The sequence below is a fragment of the Pleurodeles waltl genome, chromosome 3_1 (assembly GCF_031143425.1).
Source record: "Pleurodeles waltl isolate 20211129_DDA chromosome 3_1, aPleWal1.hap1.20221129, whole genome shotgun sequence".
In the NCBI taxonomy this organism is placed as follows: Eukaryota; Metazoa; Chordata; class Amphibia; order Caudata; family Salamandridae; genus Pleurodeles; species Pleurodeles waltl.
In genome coordinates, this window is record NC_090440.1 from 1,750,118,888 (window position 1) to 1,750,138,515 (window position 19,628).

Below are 19,628 nucleotides of genomic sequence, written 5' to 3' on the forward strand. Positions count from 1 at the left end.
TATAGCATAACTCTTACCAGTGTAGGGTGCCGGAGCACTTTACAGGGGACTACAAGATGTAGGATTCACATGTCATTCACACTGGTAGGCATTTTCTAAGAGCACTTCGTCTGGAGAAGCACAAATTCAGGATTCACAACATAACACTGTGGTTAGCATTGCTTTAAATAATAAGAATGTATTTCTACACAAACAAAACTTTTTTAGCAGCATAAGGATAATGAAAGACTGGGAAAAACATAACATTCTAATTTGTGCTATGCAGTTTGCATGCAGTCCTTTAATGGCCGTTCATAGCTCACTGTGCTAGATTACGATTGTAACTTATGAACTGCACAGTAACAAAAGAATCTCTGTGACAAAAGCAGTAACTCACTGCACATGAAACTGTTCTTTACATGATACACGTTCTTTGCAGCAGGCATATTAGCCATCTGAGCTACCTTAGATGAGTCAAAACTGCCACTAGACAAAATTCCAATCTCTCTCCAGCAAGTACATTAAACACCAGCGTTATCTGGACACTTATTTTTTTTTTTGCCCCGAAAGCTTCTGAATTTACAAGGAACTTTGCAATGTTTTAAAAACTGCTGCACAAAGTAAGTTTTAAATATAAAAACAAGCATGTTTCTGTCGAGAGGCCCCAGCTAGAGAAGTGCCTTCCTGATGACCCAGGCTGCTTACTCCCTGGGAATATGTCACAGACTCCTAGGGGGGCCGCCGCTCACAGGTTGGGAACCACTGCTCTAGGCAGTCACACAAAGGGAGATGAGGTGTGTCCTGCATATTCTGATGGCCCATCACCAGGCTGATGGGTCTTCTTGAGCTAGAGTGGTGGGAGGAGGTGACACCTGCACCTGAATAGGGCTGTGCCCGTCCTCACACAATGCAATCTCCAACCCCTTAGCATATGTCTGGTGCCAGGGCAGGGAAAGGCTTGGTCTTGTGCACTAAAAATACTTCTCTTTGAAGTTTGTCTACTTCAAAGACAGAAATTGGTATGAGTACTGGACCTTTGACCCCACCTAGTTAGAATCCTTTTGGACTGATGACATTCTGCCAGGAAAACGAGCTGGATGCTTTAGAAGGGACTGCCACTCTGCCTGTTGCTTTGTTATGCTGGCCTGCTGCTTCTGTCCTGGGAGTGAAAGGACTGGACTTTGCTTTCTACATTCTGCATTCCAAGGTTCTCCAAGGGCTTGAACTGAGCTTGCCTTCTGTAAAGAAGTCTCAGGGCATCAAAGACTTCACCTGCCAGTGCCTGGGCTCTCTTGACTTGCCAAGTGGTGCCAAATCCAGTTCCTGGGTCTTTGGAAGTGAGCTTTGGTGCAAACAAGAAGAAACCAAGCACCTTGACTCCAGAGTGACTTCGGAACCAGCCCCGCTGTACGACTCTACTGTGCTGCCTTCACCGGAGCCGTGGTCCCCACTGAGTGCAACAACCGCAACCTGCATAACACGTCCAACACCGATGCAGCACCTCCGAAGTCCCACCACAGCGTGAGTCCCGAGTGCCGTCCCACAGATGTACATGACACCTGACTCCACCTAAGCACCTGTGGCGCCGTGGTGTGATCACGACGCCGCAAAGTCGACGCCTTGTATCTTGACCTGCTGGATTCATCTAATCCACTGGGTCGTAAGGAACAGACGCCACACCACCGATGCCACGTCACCTCCCCTGCAACTGTAAGGAACCAACGCCTTGCCTCACCTGCCTAGCAGTAAGGAACTGACACCTCACCTCCCCGGTAGCAGTAAGGAACCAATGTCGCACTGGCTCCAGCTATGCCTCACCTCCCCGAATCTGTGCAATGTCTTTGCTTCCTCATGGTTTTCCAAGGTACTGTACCTGGGGTCCGTGCAACTCTGTGACCAGCCCACACCGAGTGGTATCAGACTGTTAGAAACGACTCCGTTATGATGCTGTGATAGCCCCAGTTGATGCTATTGTATTACTAAGTGCTTTACTAAGATTTAATTTTTGAAAATGTGTATCTTTACTTTTGTATGTTGGATTTTTGTTGTTATGTTCTTGCTTTACTCAGATCAATGTTGCCTGTTTTCTGAAACAGGTGTGGGGTACTTTTGTGTTGTTTCAACTGTGTTACTGTGTGTTTGTGTGTGTGTGTGTGCACATACTTTACACATTGTCTCTGAAATAAGCCTGACTGCTCATGCCAAGTTACCAAGGGGGTGAGCAGGGGTTATCTTAGCTAAGTGTCTCCTTTAGCCTGACTAGAGTGAGAGTCTGTACTGGGGCAGTGAGCAAACAACTGCCAACTGCTGTCTAGTGGACTTTCTACATTTTCCGGAGGCCAGATTGGGGGTAACAAGGGGAGGCAGATAGACTGCAGTGTCCATTGTTGTGGTAGGCACATGGCCTGATGCTACGTTGGGACATCCCATCACTTTTTTAATACATTCCGTGTGGTGAGTTGGACTTTCTGCCTCTCCTCGGAGGGCAAATTGAGGGTAACCCCCACAATCCACCACCCAGGGAGGCAGAAAGACAGTTGTGTTCATTTTTAGGGTGGGCGCTTGGCCTGATGCCACTGCGGGTTGCACCAACTGTTTTTTAAGAATAAATTCCCTTGATGTTTAATGGACTTTCTGCCCCACTGGGGAAGGACGATTTAGGGGTAACTCCACCAAAACTGCAGCCTAGGAGACTGCTGTGTCCCTTTTTGGAATGGGAGCATGGCCCAATACTAGGGTGAGCTGTCCCATCGATAAAATCCCTGGTAGTCTAGTCGGCTTTCTATCCCACAGGGTGTGCGTATTGGGGGTACATCTCACCAATGTGCCCTGAAAGACTTCTGTGCTTTATGGGTGGGGGAATAACCCTATGCCATGATAGGCTACCCAATCCCTTTTTCGAAAAAATAAATTCTGGTGTATTCTAATGGGCTTTCTGCCCACCCACTGAGATGGGCATATTGGGGGGAGGGAGGGTACATCCTCACCAGTTTGGTCCCAAGTGGCGGAAACACCTATTTTTTGGGGGGTGAACGGGGGGAGAAAAATCTCTGGTGTCAGGTAGGTGGATCCCTGACTCGGGAATCCTCTACAGAAGTACCGTTAGGAAGAGAAGATTGCCCCCTGTGCAGTGGTACCTCTCCCACTTGAACAGTGCTCAGGGGCACGTCAGACTGATTGAAAAAGAAATAGTGAGATGTATGCCTCACTACAAACAAAATATGGTGGATGTGAGTGATTTCTCAACACCACATTAAAGTAGTTAAGGATTCTGCCCTATTTAGATAACCGGGATATAAATTGATTGTGTGTACAACATAACAGATGTAAATAACAAGAGTGGTAATCATGGCTTAAAAGTGAAGTGATCAAATCAGGAACTTGTCCCAGGGCAGACGGGGGATCACTCCAATTCTCCATGTTCATAAGCAGAGTATAGTATGTGTCATATGCAGTCGTAATTCAGATAATGCAAATGCATTCAATTAATTTGCGCTTAAGCTTACAGAGTGGGTATGCAAGATAATAACGGCTAACTAGACTTAACTAATTCTAGGCCATCTTTTTGTATTTGTCGAATAAGAAGAGTCATAATAATATTAATATAAGTACATGTGCTAGTAGATGCATGGCCGTCTCCGAAAAGAAGTGAGCTAGGGTTCTCATCTTACTTTGGTGCTTATAAACAATAATATTGTATATACATGACCCCCATATTGCATGAAGTTCTGCAACATGCACTAATTGAAATTTGCCCTCAAATCACATTTCTTCATAATCTTCTGCTAATTTAGAATAAATCATGCTGAGGAAAGGAATGAATTCAAAGTTGGGAATTTAAATTGTCATTCTTAGATGTGGAATGATGGAAATACTTTGGCCAACTAGTAAAGGAGTTTCTGTCATTTAACCTGAGCACATCATCCATAGTTAGAGTCATGGCACAGGATACTTTAAAAGTATATAACCGGAGAACTATATCCACAATTTGTGATTCATAGAGATAAGATTAATATGACAGTGGAATATGAGAGATGGAGGTCCTTGTATTACTGGCGATTGAGTGTGCTAGGATTGTTTCCTTATAAATCTTGCTTAAATTTTAATATAATCTTTTTATTAACATTGTATTTGTCTCTGCTGAGTATAATTAATTGTTAACAAAATATTTTATTTACATGTTTGACCCGATCAGCCATGTAGCTTGCTAATCAGCATTTACATAGTTAAACAGTGATTACATCTATACATAATGCCTTTTGTATTTGTAAATGGAATTTCTTCTTTTGCAATTAAAAAAGACAGCAAGCCTTCCAGAATATTATATTAAGGAGTATCCGTAAACTTATTTTCTTCACTGAAGACCTCTGGATTATGCTTGTGATTTAAGCTTTATAGAACAAACCAATGTAATTCTTGCACAGCACATACAGTCGGCTTAGATATGAAAAAGAACACATTTGCAATCAAGGTGACAGCATATAAAAAACATGTTGTGCTTACAATGAACATTTTTTTCACTTCGGTCTCACAAACAACACAACATCTGCCTTGCTCTTCAGCCATACTGATTCCAAGCTGTGTAATGTGGATTTTACCGTCAGCGGCAGTGAGGCTTCTCAATGTAAAGTGAAATGAAAATAAAAGGAACTAAAGGTCATGTAAACAAAAGGTTAAGAGGCAATCTTCAACATTTACCAGACTTTCCTACAAGTGGAATTGCAGGTCTGTCCATTAACTTAATTAACCCCTTGCAAACATACAAAGCAAAACTTGATAAAAAACACACTGGATCGCCACTTTAAAGGGTTGAGTTCGGGCACTTGCTGTTTCCAGACTTGATTACTGGAATTTACTCCTCATTGGTCTACCCGAAGATCTTCCAGCCTTCTTCATCGAGGTTCTATATGCTGCATTCAGATTTGTCTCTAGATGTGAGAAATTTGATCACTTTTCTTCTGTCTTTCTATCACTACATTGGATTCACGTTAAAGCAAGAGCACAATCCAAGATGACCTGCATCACTCACAAAGCCTTATATACATCAACTACTTCCTGTTTGACAGAGAAAATCTCTGGTGGCTAACAAGGGGTGAAAAATGCAGACTCCCACCTCAGGCCTCCTACACTCACACAGGAATAGTGGATGAAGCCAATCTTCTATGGCTGTGCCATACAAATCTGTAAGTCACGTTGAGATCTTCAAACCACTTCATGTCTTGCAACTTTTAAAAAGGAATTTAAAATCCTTCTGTTCCATAGACATTTCGACTGAGAGGTCAACAGTGACAGAGAATCCATTAAACATAACCTACTTTAGTTGTTTGTCTTTAACCTGGATTAAGTCATTTTAGCACATTTGTGCAATATTGTATGTAAAGTAAATAAACAAACAAATGGTGAGAAAGAGGAGTAAATACATTTGCCTTAGTTGTCAAAAGAGAATAAGTATAAGTACCAACCAAGCTTGTTTCTGTTGGACAGCAATGTAGCAGTGCAATGCAGCACATGCGGCAAAGCAGCCTGGACCAGCTCCCAGCGGGAAATGCTCTGGATTGCTTCGGAGAGTGCAGGTGAGAGGCCATGAAGTTTGTTTTCCACCAAGACTCGTTCAAATGACTAGAAAGAAAGAGGCAGAATTAATAACTTTAAAAGCAGAATTACATAAACTAACCAAACTCCGCTTGTGCCCCTCCATGCGGAACAACAGGCCTTGCATGAAACACACATGCTCATACAGAGAGGTTGTGCATGCCGATCTGGCTCCTGAATATCAACTTCAACACATCATTTGACCATAATATTGTGATCAAAATATAGGGACTATAAAAATATCGAGGGACAAAATATTGAGGCCATGGACCTCATTATGAACCTGGCGGCCGCAGGCTGGCGGTGTTACTCCAGCTATTATGACCGTGGCGCAATAGCCACGGTCATACCGCCAGCCCCTCCACTATACTGCCAGGCTTTCGCCTGGCGGTCATAATCCCCAGGGCAGCGGTGCAAGCAACGACCGCCTGCCTGGCCACGGCAGTAAACACCGCCATGGAAAGGCTGGCGGAAAGAGGGACTTGTGGTGCCCCTGGGGCCCCCTGCACTGCCCATGCACTTGGCATGGGCAGTGCAGGGGCCCCCAGACATAGCCCCGTCGCGCATTTCACTGCCCGAATTTCGGGCAGTGAAATGTGCAACGGGTGCTACTGCACATCAGCATTGCCGCCGGCTCTATTACTAGCCGGCAGCAATGTTGATGTGACTTTTTCACTGGGCCAGCGGACGGTAACACTGTTACCATCCGCCGGCCCAGCAGAAAAGTCATAATAGGGAGCCAGACATACCGACGGCACTGGTGGTATTCTGTCTCCCGCAGCCTCGGCGGTCTTTTTGAAAGACCGCTGAGGTTGTAATGAGGACCTATATCTTTTTTTAAAAAACATGAATATCATTAAACACAGTTTACTAACATATTATAATACTGTTTTAATGTACTTTTCTTTTGAATATAATTTTGGTATAATTGCAAATATATGTATATGTTAAATAATTATTTTATAAAATATGCATTCTTTTGAAAAATTTGGTGAAAGGCAGACAAAACCGATGGTGACAGCCCACCAGACTTTTCAAATGTATAGAGATGACTGTTGGACCAGTGGTAAAATTGACAAACAGGTGTCTGTCAGGGTGGAAGTAATGTCCTCCATCACTCTAATGACAGAGTACCGTCCATCAAATGCTGAATCAAACCAATAGTAATTAATATTGAATTATATATGTTTAGTTATTATAATAATTTTAATTGTTTTATTTTCTTCACAAGATTATTTACAGTTTTATCATGTCGAACATGTTATTGATTTATCTCTTGTTGAGATGCGGAATCTGTTTGGCAGATTGTATCAGTAATGTTTTATTATAAATATTTATTAAATAATATTATTATCTGCATAATGACAATATTAATTTGAATTATTCTTTTATTTATGGAATTACACTAAATTATACAATTGTGTATTCCAATCTTAGAATTCGTTTATGTATATTTGTTTATTTTTTTATAATGCATTTTTGAGGGGATTGGGTTGGTGCTTTATTATTATTGCCAATATTAATCTGCATAAACATTGAATTACCATAATGATATTGTTACTTCTCTTCATGGTTTTTTAACAATAAAATGTTAAACAAACTAAGATTCCTCAGTTTACAGAAGTACTACTTCACAGTTTTGCAAATTACATTTTTTTTCAATTTTCAACAAGTCATAGCCTTTCATGGGTTCTGAACCTTGAACAGCAGGCTCCTTCTCAAGATTAAAACAGAATATTATGGTAATATGGTCATTGATTACTTTCTATTAAAAGGTCAACAGTAAACAGTAAAGAGAGACTTTAAGTAATTCATTTAAAATGTTTATTGCAGAATCACCATGTAATTTTATGACATACAAACTTTCCATTTCATAAAAAAAAATTATAGTTTTGTATCCTTCAACCAGGAATGGGCCATGGTGTTCACGTGTGAATACCAGTTAGAAGACCATATTAGCTGGATGTAATTCACTAGTCCTGAAACTGTAACATCCAAATATGATACCTCAATAAATATCATACAAATAAATTTGAATGGGTGTTTAAAAAAAACAAAGTAGTTAAGAAAGATCAGAATCCTCCACACTGTACTGATTATAAAGTTTTGAATCAGATCACAAGTGCCCACAGATAACTATCCTTTGCTGGCACTCTTAGGTACATATCATTTGCTGAGAATAAAAGAAGTTGATGAGTGGAGAACTGACTTCTGCACCCCATTTTGACACTTTGAATATTGTGTATTGCCATTTGAGTTGTGTGCTGCTTCAGCTACTTTTAAACACTTTACATAATCCATCTCTTCTGACATTTTGAATACGTTTGTAATGGTTTATTTGGCTGATAGTAGTTTCAACGACTCTTCAAGACATCAAGACATAGGCGGTCATTCTGACCCTGGCGGTCAAAGACCGCCAGGGCGGAGGACCGCGGGAGCACCGCCGACAGGCCGGCGGTGCTCCAATGGGGATTCCGACCGCGGCGGTAAAGCCGCGGTCGGACCGGCAACACTGGCGGGCTCCCGCCAGTGTACCGCCGCCCCATTGAATCCTCCAAGGCGGCGCAGCTTGCTGCGCCGCCGAGGGGATTCCGACCCCCCCTACCACCATCCAGATCCCGGCGGTCCGACCGCTGGGATCCGGATGGCGGTAGGGGGGGTCGCGGGGCCCCTGGGGGCCCCTGCAGTGCCCATGCCACTGGCATGGGCATTGCAGGGGCCCCCGTAAGAGGGCCCCTAAATGTATTTCACTGTCTGCTGTGCAGACAGTGAAATACGCGACGGGTGCAACTGCACCCGTCGCACAGCTTCCACTCCGCCGGCTCGATTCCGAGCCGGCTTCATCGTGGAAGCCTCTTTCCCGCTGGGCTGGCGGGCGGCCTGAAGGCGACCGCCCGCCAGCCCAGCGGGAAAGTCAGAATTACCGCTGCGGTCTTTCGACCGCGGAACGGTAACCTGACGGCGGAACTTTGGCGGGCGGCCTCCGCCGCCCGCCAAGGTCAGAATGAGGGCCATAGTGTACTGTCAGGTCATTAACATCATCTGACTTGTAAGCCTGAGAAGTATGAGTTTGACAGGGGAAAACATATCTTGGATTCACAAAGAACGTGTCTTCTCTTTCTATGCATCCCAGGAAATTGTCTGCTAACATTGATTGGCCCTTGTCTTTGAATGTTAAGGAGACTCAAAGTTTAAAGAATGTTGCAGATGTAACAAGTGATAATAATCAAGTCTTGAAAAACAGAGAGATGATTTACATGAGATGATCAAGCTGAAAAAACTCTCAATGTGCTCCATGTCATCTTTCAAAGTGTTTCAACAGATGCACCCATATTACAACATCCTCATACTTCAAGACGAATCATTGTAGAAACAACCAGGGCAGTCCTACTTAAAAGGCAAGAAGTCGATAGATAGGAAAATGTATTTTTATTTGCATTGTTTGATTTTATTATCAAATACATTCCTCGTTCTAAAAATGAACTAATGTCATTACTTGACAAAGGTGAAGATCTGAGTTCTGGAGAGCGTGTAAGACCAAATACTGGCAATGGGGCTGAAAAGCAAGGGCTTGGTCTTTGAGATCAGTCAGAGAAGAAGTACCAATCATAACAATGGAAGGACAAGAGCCAGCAAAATTAAAGCAGCTGTATAGCGTAAACAAGTTGCCTCTCAACTACTTGATTGTACAGCTTCCATATGTTCGGTTTTCCCACTGTTTTTGCATTCTCTGCAACTTTGTTCTGCTTTTCTTTCCTTCCTTTTCTTTTATGTTTCTTTTGGCTTATCTAAATCACCTCCAAAGAAGGCTCCTCTCTCAATTTTGGCCTTTCTACACATGAACTTAAATCATGTCAACAATGTACCTTCATGTACCTGAGCTCAGGGAATGTCTACGACTATTTAAACGTATTATTACTAGAGCTATCTGTTGGTGCATCATATCCAGATAGTCCTCTTGCATGTCTGTTACAACCTCTGTTCTACACTCCTTGCGTGAAAGATGGGTGCAATCCTAACACCCAGGCAATGAGACTCCAACCTTCAGCATGTTTCTCTTCTACAGTCTATCTGCTTCTTTCCCTCACAAGAACTTGTAGGTGTGAGTTCATTCAAGTCTCCGACTGCAGCTCTTATTTGGTAGAGAGTGTGGATTAGCATCAAGGTCTGTTAATCTAAGCGTCCAATGCTACCCTTCCAGGTTATGACAGTTTGCAAGGCCACAAAATGGACTCCGGTGCTACTCCTCTCCACAACATAAATCAGGCTCTAAATCAGATCCAAAATATTTGGTGTCTGCACATCAAGAGTGAAGCTTTTTTAACAAAAATAACAGAAGTAAGTAAAGAAAAGGTTTTGGCACAGCCATTCCTAGTACCTCAGCAGTAACCAAAGTCAGAATTTTGCCACCAGCAAACCCAGGTCAGGAACTTACAGTCCAACAACTGTGTTAGCCAGTCACAGAAATATGCTGGAGAGCCTAAGCACTTTAAAGTATAAATGACTCAGTGCTGTTTCACTTCATGAATATCCCACAAGCTTTTACTACCAGTACTACCAAGGTAGCATTTATGCTATTACAGTTCACAGAAGAACTGCTTTTCTGGACCACACCTCTAATCAAAGATTGTCCAGTTTTCAGACTCTTGTGGATCATATTTCTAAAGTGTTTGACCAATGACAAACTTCCCAACATGATCATAAGGGGTTGCTAATTTTAATACAATGAAAAAGAGATACAGGCCCTCGATTAGAATTTTGCAAGTGGCCCGTCATCATCCAGGGCAGCAAAGATAATAACCTCCACTGCCCTGGTGGACAACTACTATTCGCAGTTAGAGATTTCTGCCAGCCTGATAGAGATCTCTATGCCTTCAGATGAGCCACCGCCATGGTGGCTCTTATGATGGTATAAAATGTTTGTTGAGGAGTCGCCATTTTGAGCGGCCGCTCAGCAAACTTTTTTGTTTTTACAAAAGCAACCTCCCAAAGTGACTGTTTACAAGATGAAAATACCCCCTACACTATTACATGATGTAGAAACTTTACAAACTGAGCACTGACACTTTATGCATGGAGTAGAAGGGAAATGTTTGCAAACAATCTGTAACTTAAATACCATGGTGTCAATAGAGGCATTACGTGTCAAAATGGGGCTGGAAAGCACCTTTGTAAGGGGATTGTCAGCTATAGTACGCTGGGGCTTATTCATTCAAAGGAAAACTCTTTGAGGAAGCTTATAAGTGCCAAATGTTTGATCTCTGCAAGGGGTGACCATATTTTGATGTGTAATCTCATATTTGCACTGCATCACTTTAGTCTACAATTGGTAGATTTGGAAGATATGAGTTAATGTACTCTCAGAGGCTATCTAAAGTCTTTTATGAAACACAGTTCTATGGAACAGGATATTTGCTTCTATGGAAGATTAAAAAGGCTGGGGGACGTAATAAGGACAGGAAGCGCTATTTAAGATGGAACTAGGAGCATAGGGCCCACCGCTGTATGCTCATATTTGGATTAAATTGGCTCCCTTTAAGTTGTGTTACGGCTGCTTGCTGGAGAATAAGTTGGGCTGATAGGAGGTGTAACTTGTGCAAAGGTGCAGTTCTGATGGTTGATTTGGAGCAGACTCCCAGCTCAAGACTGAAGCACCAGTATTTCGACATTTAGTATTCTGCAGCCTGAAGAGAAATCTGCAGGAAATAGTTATCGGAAATGTACCCCATTGTACATGAATGGTTGATATCAGTAGATAAAATGTGTACGCTGGGTAGAGAAAGCCCTCCTAATAGCAAGAAAGTAAAGGAATTATAGGTGGAATACCTGAAATGGAGAGAGGTAACGTCCAATGATTAACCCCAGACGGGCTGATAAAGCTTAAGTTAGGTGAGGACTTCCTGGGCATTTTATCCAGCAGAACTGTATTCAAATGAAATGAGAACTTTGCCATAGTATTTTCATCTGTCAGAGAATGAGGACAAAAAAGAAGATCTACATATTCCTCCTGCATACCAAGTCCTGGTAAAAAATGGAGCTGATATGTTACCCCCTTATCGTGTGTACTACTGTGCTATCAATGTTCAACATGGGGGCCAGATTTCACAAGTGGGATTTTATCATTTAACAAACCAGAAAAGATTTGGTTCTGAAGAAATATTTAGTACAGAATTTAGCCACGTTTGATTTGATTTGGCTCTCCACTTCTCCTGCAGGGGTATATTTTTCATACCTATGTTGATGGTGAATTTAGACCACGCACAGACTATAGAGAGTTCAATGTGATTACCATGCATAATAAACATCCTCTCCCCTCATGTCTGTTTTACTGGATCAAGTGAAAATAGCCAAGGTCTACTCTAATTCAGACCTCCGGGGAGCCTACACTTTGGTCGGTATTAGAGAGGGGATAAGTGGAAGACAGAGTTCAATATGAAATATGTTGCGCCGCGAGCGGCTGCGGCGCAACCTGGGGAAACCGCGGCGGGCCGCGGGGGAAGCCGCGGCTCGGGTCAAGGGTCGCAGCACCCGCGGCGGCCCTTTTCTCCGGCCGCGCGCTGTCTTTCGAGCGCAGAAGGGCCGAAGACCCAGAATCGGGTTGCGGTCCTCGCCGCACTCAGCGCACAAGGTTAATGCCATTCTAGGGTGCCCGGGCCCCCCTCCATAAATCCACTCACCTGTCACACACACGAGCTCTGCCTGAATACACATGACTAGTTTATAAAGCATGCCTTTCTTCTTCCCAGCATGCTGTGCACTTCCTTTCTTCCCTGCATGCATTGTTTCTCTTTACACAGGAGCATGTTTTCTATTTTTAGTTATGACTTCTTCCCAAACCAAGATGGTGGTGTTACTTCTTCCTGTTTGTCACTTCCTGTCTAGGGGTATGTAAGGGGAATCTTTCTTTCTTCTCATTGCGTTGCAACACTTCAGCGGTGGTAGTCACGCTCCGGCTGGTTTTCTTTTGAGACGCCAGTCGTTCTTGTTCTGTCTTCAGTCTTCCAGACTTCCAGGATCTTGAATTCTAATTCCTTGTGTCCTCCATCTGTTTCAGGGAGTTCCTGTTGGAGGTTTTTTCCCCCTTTGGGGCTTTTCCTCTGGGACTCCTTCTGGAGGGCACGGACTGTAGTGGCTTACTATTGTCAAACAGCACCGTGGCTACCGGAAGGGGTCGCCCCTACCTCGGCCAGAGCAGGACTTGCAGGGACCGGGGACGCTCACTATCTCTCTCCAACATCGACGGTAAGCCCAGGGTGAATCGTGACAGATTGCAATGCCCAAAACTCCAGTCGCCGTCCGGAACCATGGAGAATCCTGTGATGAGTATAGAACCAACAAGCCAAACCTTGCTCTTGACAATCCAACAACAGGCTCAAGAACTCCAACAGCTACGTACCGAAAATACAGCCTTGCGACAAGCCTTCGCCTCTAGAACCACTGATGTTCCTACTGTCTCCGCAACCACGCCTTGCTTCTCCGGGGATCCTAACAAATTACAAGAGTTCCTGGATGCCTTGACGGTCTACTTCGCATTCCGTCCTTCACAGTTCATGGAAGACAAGACCAAGGTTGGGTATTTGATCAGCGCCCTATCTGGACCAGCATTGGCATGGGCAACCCCTTTGATGACAAGCAACGACCCTAGCCTGTCTAATTATTCAAGCTTTGTCACTGCCTTTAAACAGATGTTTGAGCGTCCTGGACTGGAGTCTTCAGCAGAGGAAGCTCTCTGCGATATTCAACAAGGAAATCAGGAAGTCTTACAATACATCACACGATTCAGACAGTTGGCAGCTGAGACTTCCTGGGTGGAGCGTACTTTGGTGACCCTGTTTTGCAGGGGTCTCAGGGAGGACATTAAGGATGAACTAGTGCACTCTGCCAGAGTGGAGAATCTTAAGGGTTTAATGGATCAGACCCTAGCAATAGAATATCGTTTAAATGAGCGAAGGGTGGAGAAAAAGAGGAGTCGTATACCATCACACTCGATGACGTCCCACACCCTTCCTCATCGTTCCGAGGAGACTCGTTCTGAACCTAAGGGTGCTACTTATGAAGAGCCTATGCAAATCGACATGGCACGAGGGCCATTATCATCTAGTGAGCGGGAACATAGACGAAGAAAAGGACTTTGCCTTTATTGTGGTGCTGCTGGTCATCTAATTCGTACCTGTCCCATCCGTCCAGCCAAGCCCTTGGGAAACGCCAATTCCCGTCCTCAGTGAGAAGGGTGAGGGTGGGATATTTCGAAATACCTTCCATCTGTTCCCCAAGGGAAGAAGGAACTGCTCTTTTCCTCTTACCTGTTATCCTCCACTTAACAGACGGCCGTGAAGAAAGAGCACTGGCCTTGCTGGACTGTGGAGCCAGTGGTATCTACCTAGACGAAACCTGGGCCAAGGAAAGACAGATTCTGCAAATACCTAAGGAAATACCAGAACAAGTCCACACGGTGGATGGTTCACTCTTGGCCTTGGAACCTGTCCAGTATGCCACTCCTACCCTATGTCTACAATTCGGGAAATATCAAGAAAACATTTCTTTTGATTTAATCTCCTCGCCACATCACGTTATGATCCTGGGGATTCCATGGCTAACTCAGCATAATCCTTACATTAATTGGGAAACAAGAACCATTTCTCTATCCTCTCACTTTTGCCAACACCACTGTTATTTAGCAGGAAACTATTGGTCCCCGAAGAGTCTCTTACTTACACCACCTAAGGTGGGATGTTCCATTAACGTTCTACAAGGAGTACCCAGACATTATCTAGAATATGCCGATGTATTCCAGAAACCAGAAAGACCTGAACTGCCACCCCATAGAGAATACGATTGCGCCATTCCTTTGGAACCAGATGCTGTGGTTCCTTTTGGGCGAATGTACTCTCTAACAGAGCCTGAGAAGAAGATCCTTAAGGAATACCTATAGGAAAACGTACAGAGTGGTTTGATTGCCCCTTCCTCCTCACCTGCAGGGGCTCCTCTCTTTTTCGTACCCAAAAAGACGAAAGACTTGCGTCCCTGTATAGACTTTAGAGGATTAAATAAGATTACTACTAAGGATCGATACCCTCTACCTCTTATTAAGGACATCTTAGAAGCCATCAGAGGGGCAAAGAAATTCACCAAGTTAGATCTTAGAGGAGCATCCCATCTTTTAAGGATAAAGGAAGGTGATGAATGGAAGACCGCCTTCAGAACACCTTTCGGTCACTACGAATACCGGGCAATGCCGTTTGGACTAACCAATGCCCCCTCCATCTTTCAAAGATTTATGGACGCTATTTTGTCTGATCTTCTACACCAAACGGTGGTCGTTTATCTGGATGACATTTTAATATTCTCTGTCCACCCAGAACAACACACTAAACATGTACTCCAAGTTTTAGATAGACTCAGACAACATCATCTATTCTGCAAGCCAGAAAAATGCGAATTTGACCAAACTGAGGTAAAATACCTGGGATATTGCATTAGCCAAGTAGGTGTTGCCATGGATTCAGATGAGATTCAAGCTATTCTGGATTGGCCATCCCCCTCTTCCATCAAAGAAACTCAGTGTTTTTTGTATTGGCCATCCCCCTCTTCCATCAAAGAAACTCAGTGTTTTTTGGGATTGGCCAATTTCTATCGACAGTTTATAGCGGACTTTGCCCAGAGAACCAGTTATATTACAAAAACCCTTAAGAAAGACAATCTAAGGAAAGGGTTTTTTGGACACAAGACGCCGAGTTTGCCTTTCAAAAATTAAAAAAGGCCTTCATTCAAGCTCCCATTCTACGGCACCCAGACACCACCAAACAGTTCATCGTTGTCGCAGACGCCTCAGAAAGAGCCACAGGGGCTGCTTTGCTACAAAAACAAGATGATGATGGGTTAGAGCATCCTGTATTCTATCTTTCCCACATATTATCTGATTCCGAACTGAACTTTTCGGTGTTAGAACGAGAATTACTCGCCTTGAAGACAGCGTGCACGGAATGGAGGCACTTCCTGATGGGCTCAAAAGAACCCTTTGAGGCACGGACAGATCACCGAAATTTACAATGCTTGAGAAACTTTCAGTGTCAAAATAGCCGGCAGGCTCGATGGGCTTTCTTTTTTTAGTCAATATGATTTTTACATTACACATATCCCTGGTTCTCAGAATATCTTGGCAGATGCCCTGTCCCGGCGTTACCCTGAGTGTAGCGATTCTCCTGTACAAAACCTATTTGAAAACAATAAGATCATTGGTTTAGTACAGACATTCCTAGACAAGGTTAAATCTGAATATTCCAAACTTGAAACAACGGAGATGAACAATTTACGCCTGTAGCTTCATATAGATGAGGAATACTATTACCATAAAAAAGCCCTGTTTCTACCTACTAAGATAGTCCAGACAGAAGCCCTACGTATGTGCCACGACTCCCCCATCGCAGGTCATCGCGGAATGAAAGCTACCCAAGGGCACCTGCTTCGCTCTTTCTGGTGGCCCACTATCAAGGCTGATACTGAGGACTATGGGGGTCATTTTGACCTTGGCGGACGGCGGAGGCCGTCCGCCAAGGTACCGCCGCTGAATGACCGCACCGCGGTCAAAAGACCGCGGCGGCCATTCAGACATTTCCTCTGGGCCGGCGGGCGCTCTCCAAAAGAGCGCCCGCCGGCCCAGAGGAAATGCCCCTGCAACGAGGACGCCGGCTCAGAATTGAGCCGGCGTAGTTGCAGGGGTGCGACGGGTGCAGTTGCACCCGTCGCGTATTTCAGTGTCTGCTTAGCAGACACTGAAATACTTTGCGGGGCCCTCTTACGGGGGCCCCTGCAGTGCCCATGCCATGGGCATGGGCACTGCAGGGGCCCCCAGGGGCCCCGCGGCACCCCCTACCGCCATCCTGTTCCTGGCGGGAGACCCGCCAGGAACAGGATGGCGGTAGGGGGTGTCAGAATCCCCATGGCTGCGGAGCGCGCTCCGCAGCCATGGAGGATTCACAAGGGCAGTGGTAAACCGGCGGGAGACCGCCGGTTTACCCTTTCTGGCCGCGGCTGAACCGCCGCGGTCAGAATGCCCTCGGGAGCACCGCCAGCCTGTTGGCAGTGCTCCCGTGGTCGGTGACCCTGGCGGTCACCGGCCGCCAGGGTCAGAATGACCCCCTATGTGTCTTCCTGTCCCATATGTGCACAAGCCAAGACACCCCATACTAAACCAGTAGGATTACTCCGTCCATTATCTGTTCCCCCAGGTCCATGGCACACTATCTCCACTGATTTGATGTGCTCTTTGCCCTCTTAAGTTGGATATCGAGTGATAATGGTAACCATTGATTCCTTCACAAAGATGGCACATTTCACGGCATTAAGAAAACTACCTACGGCTAAGGAACTAAGCCAAATCTTTATTCAGGAGATCTTTCGGCTTCATGGACTACCACATGTCATTATCTCAGAACGGGGTCCTCAATATATCTCCTGGTTTTGGAGACAATTATGTAAGACGTTAGGAATAGAGGTGGCCTTATCATCAGGGTTCCAACCTCAAACGAATGGACAGACAGAACGGCTGAATCAAGGCCTCGAACAATATTTACGCAGCTTCTGCAATGCTACGCAGAGTAATTGGTCTACGTATTTAACACTTGCAGAATTCTCCTACAACAACTCAGTACACAGTGCCTCGAAAGTCTCCCCTTTCTATTGTTCTTATGGTTTCCATCCAAGGGCCTTTCCTATTCCTCTGAAAGAAACTTCCAGTCTTCCTGCCATTACCTCATATGTCCGGCAACTACGGGGTATCCAACGTGTCATCCATTCTAATCTTGTAGCCACTAAAACACGCATGAAAAGGATGGCTGATAAGAAGTGTGTGAGGCCCTGCGTTATCAGGTCCACGATAAGGTCTGGCTTTCCTCTAAATTCTTACCTCTCCGACTTACCCAGAATAAATTTAAACCTCGATATTATGGTCCATTCCTGATTCTCCAAAAGATCAACCCTGTATCTGTTCGTCTTCGCCTGCCTCAGACTTGCAAAATACTTCCTGTATTCCATGTCTCACAACTCAAACCTTACATCCCTGATCCTTTTCACAGACAATTCACCTGCCCTCCTCCTCTGTTGATTGATAACGTGCCCGAATACGAGGTCCAGGAAATCTGTGACTCTCGGGTATTCCATGGTCGTCTCCAATACCTTATTCATTGGAAGGGCTACCCTATGAGTGAATGCTCCTGGGAAGATGCACTTTCGGTTCATGCCCCTCTTTTGGTCCGTCGTTTCTTCCATCTTTTTCCTCACAAGCCTGGGGCCTCGGGGGGGCCTACTGTTGCGCCGCGGCTCGGGTCAAGGGTCGCGGCACCTGCGGCGGCCCTTTTCTCCAGCCGCGCGCTGTCCTTCGAGCGCGGCAGGGCCGAAGACCCAGAATCGGGTCGCGGTCCTCGCCGCGCTCAGCGCACAAGGTTAATGCCATTCTAGGGTGCCCGGGCCCCCCTCCATAAATCCACTCACCTGTCACACGCACGAGCTCTGCCTGAATACACATGACTAGTTTATAAAGAATGCCTTTCTTCTTTCCAGAATGCTGTGCACTTCCTTTCTTCCCTGCATGCATTGTTTCTCTTTACACAGGAGCATGTTTTCTATTTTTAGAAATGACTTCTTCCCAAACCAAGATGGTGGTGTTACTTCTTCCTGTTTGTCACTTCCTATCTAGGGGTATATAAGGGGAATCTTTCTTTCTTCTCATTGCGTTGCAACACTTCAGCGGTGGTAGTCACTCTCCGGCTGGTTTTCTTTTGAGACGCCAGTCGTTCTTGTTCTGTCTTCAGTCTTCCAGACTTCCAGGATCTTGAATTCTAATTCCTTGTGTCCTCCATCTGTTTCAGGGAGTTCCTGTTGGAGGTTTTTTCCCCCTTTGGTGTTTACCTCTGGGACTCCTTCTGGAGGGCACGGACTGTAGTGGCTTACTATTGTCAAACAGCACCATAGCTACCGGAAGGGGTCGCCCCTACCTCGGCCAGAGCAGGACTTGCAGGAACCGGGGCCGCTCACCATCTCTCTCCAACATCGAAGGTAAGCCCAGGGTGAATCGTAACAAAATAAGGACATTAAAAATATTTGGTGATGCCATGTTGGCTTTGCAACGCCCCCACTGGCTTCCAGAATGTTGTAAATAATGTATATTGAGATATCCTTTATAATTTTGAGGTAATTTTCCTTGATGACATCTTGTCTTTTACGAGCGTTTACAAATACATCAAGAACCTCTCTGAGAAGCACTACAACGACTAAGACAGAACTCGGGGGAAAGCAGAAAAATGCATCTTTGAGATGAATAGCTGTTTTTCTTTTACTTTATCATATCCCAATAGGAAAGTCAGACAAATCTCATTAAGGTGAAAGCAGTCGTGGATTAGCCTGCTGCAAAAACAGTAAATAAACAGTAAACAAATCTGTAAATTTTTGGGATTTCCCAAATTTTACCACCATTTAATTAAGAAGTCCTGTCCTATAATCAAACCAATAACCAAGTTTATCAAGAAGAATCACTCGTTTACATGTGAAGAAGTAGAAGAAAAGGCCTTCCAGACTTTAAGGACTGCCTTTCAAGTGTGCCCATCTTAGAAAACCCAGATTGTATCCAGCTTTTCTTGGCAGAGACAGATGTCTCCTTTTTGACAATCACGTCACTCTATCACAAAAACATCAGCCTATAGTTCCCACACTCTTTCTGCTCTTGATGAGATGTGCCAATGCCCGACATACCTGTTGGTCTCTTTTCTATTCCTGATTCTAAAATCATATTGCTTCTAGACCAACCTCTCTGCAGGGAGAGGCAGACACACTGTCAGAGAAGGTTACAGACAAAGAACATGTACCCTAGAATCTTCTGACTATTTTGTCCTTTCAAAAAACATCTCTGGTTACAAGAGAAAGAGCTGCTTCAGCAGATAACAATGGGACAACAAAGATTATATCAGGAACAATGGTTGCAAGTGAATGGCCAAATTGGAAAGATAAGTCATGAACTTTTATTTCATGGAGAAAGACTCACTGTTCCTTGTGAGGAACTCCAA

At 44.6% G+C, this 19,628-nt stretch overlaps 1 protein-coding gene across 1 annotated transcript in view; it reads right to left on the reverse strand.

Moving 5' to 3' along the window:
- UNC80 (unc-80 homolog, NALCN channel complex subunit) overlaps positions 1-19,628 on the reverse strand; it is a 2,774,722-nt gene that overhangs the window by 2,621,195 nt on the left and 133,899 nt on the right. Inside the window, exon 3 of the mRNA XM_069225668.1 lies at positions 5,442-5,598. Coding sequence (XP_069081769.1) covers positions 5,442-5,598 — 157 coding nt within the window. The remainder of the gene's footprint in view (positions 1-5,441; positions 5,599-19,628) is intronic.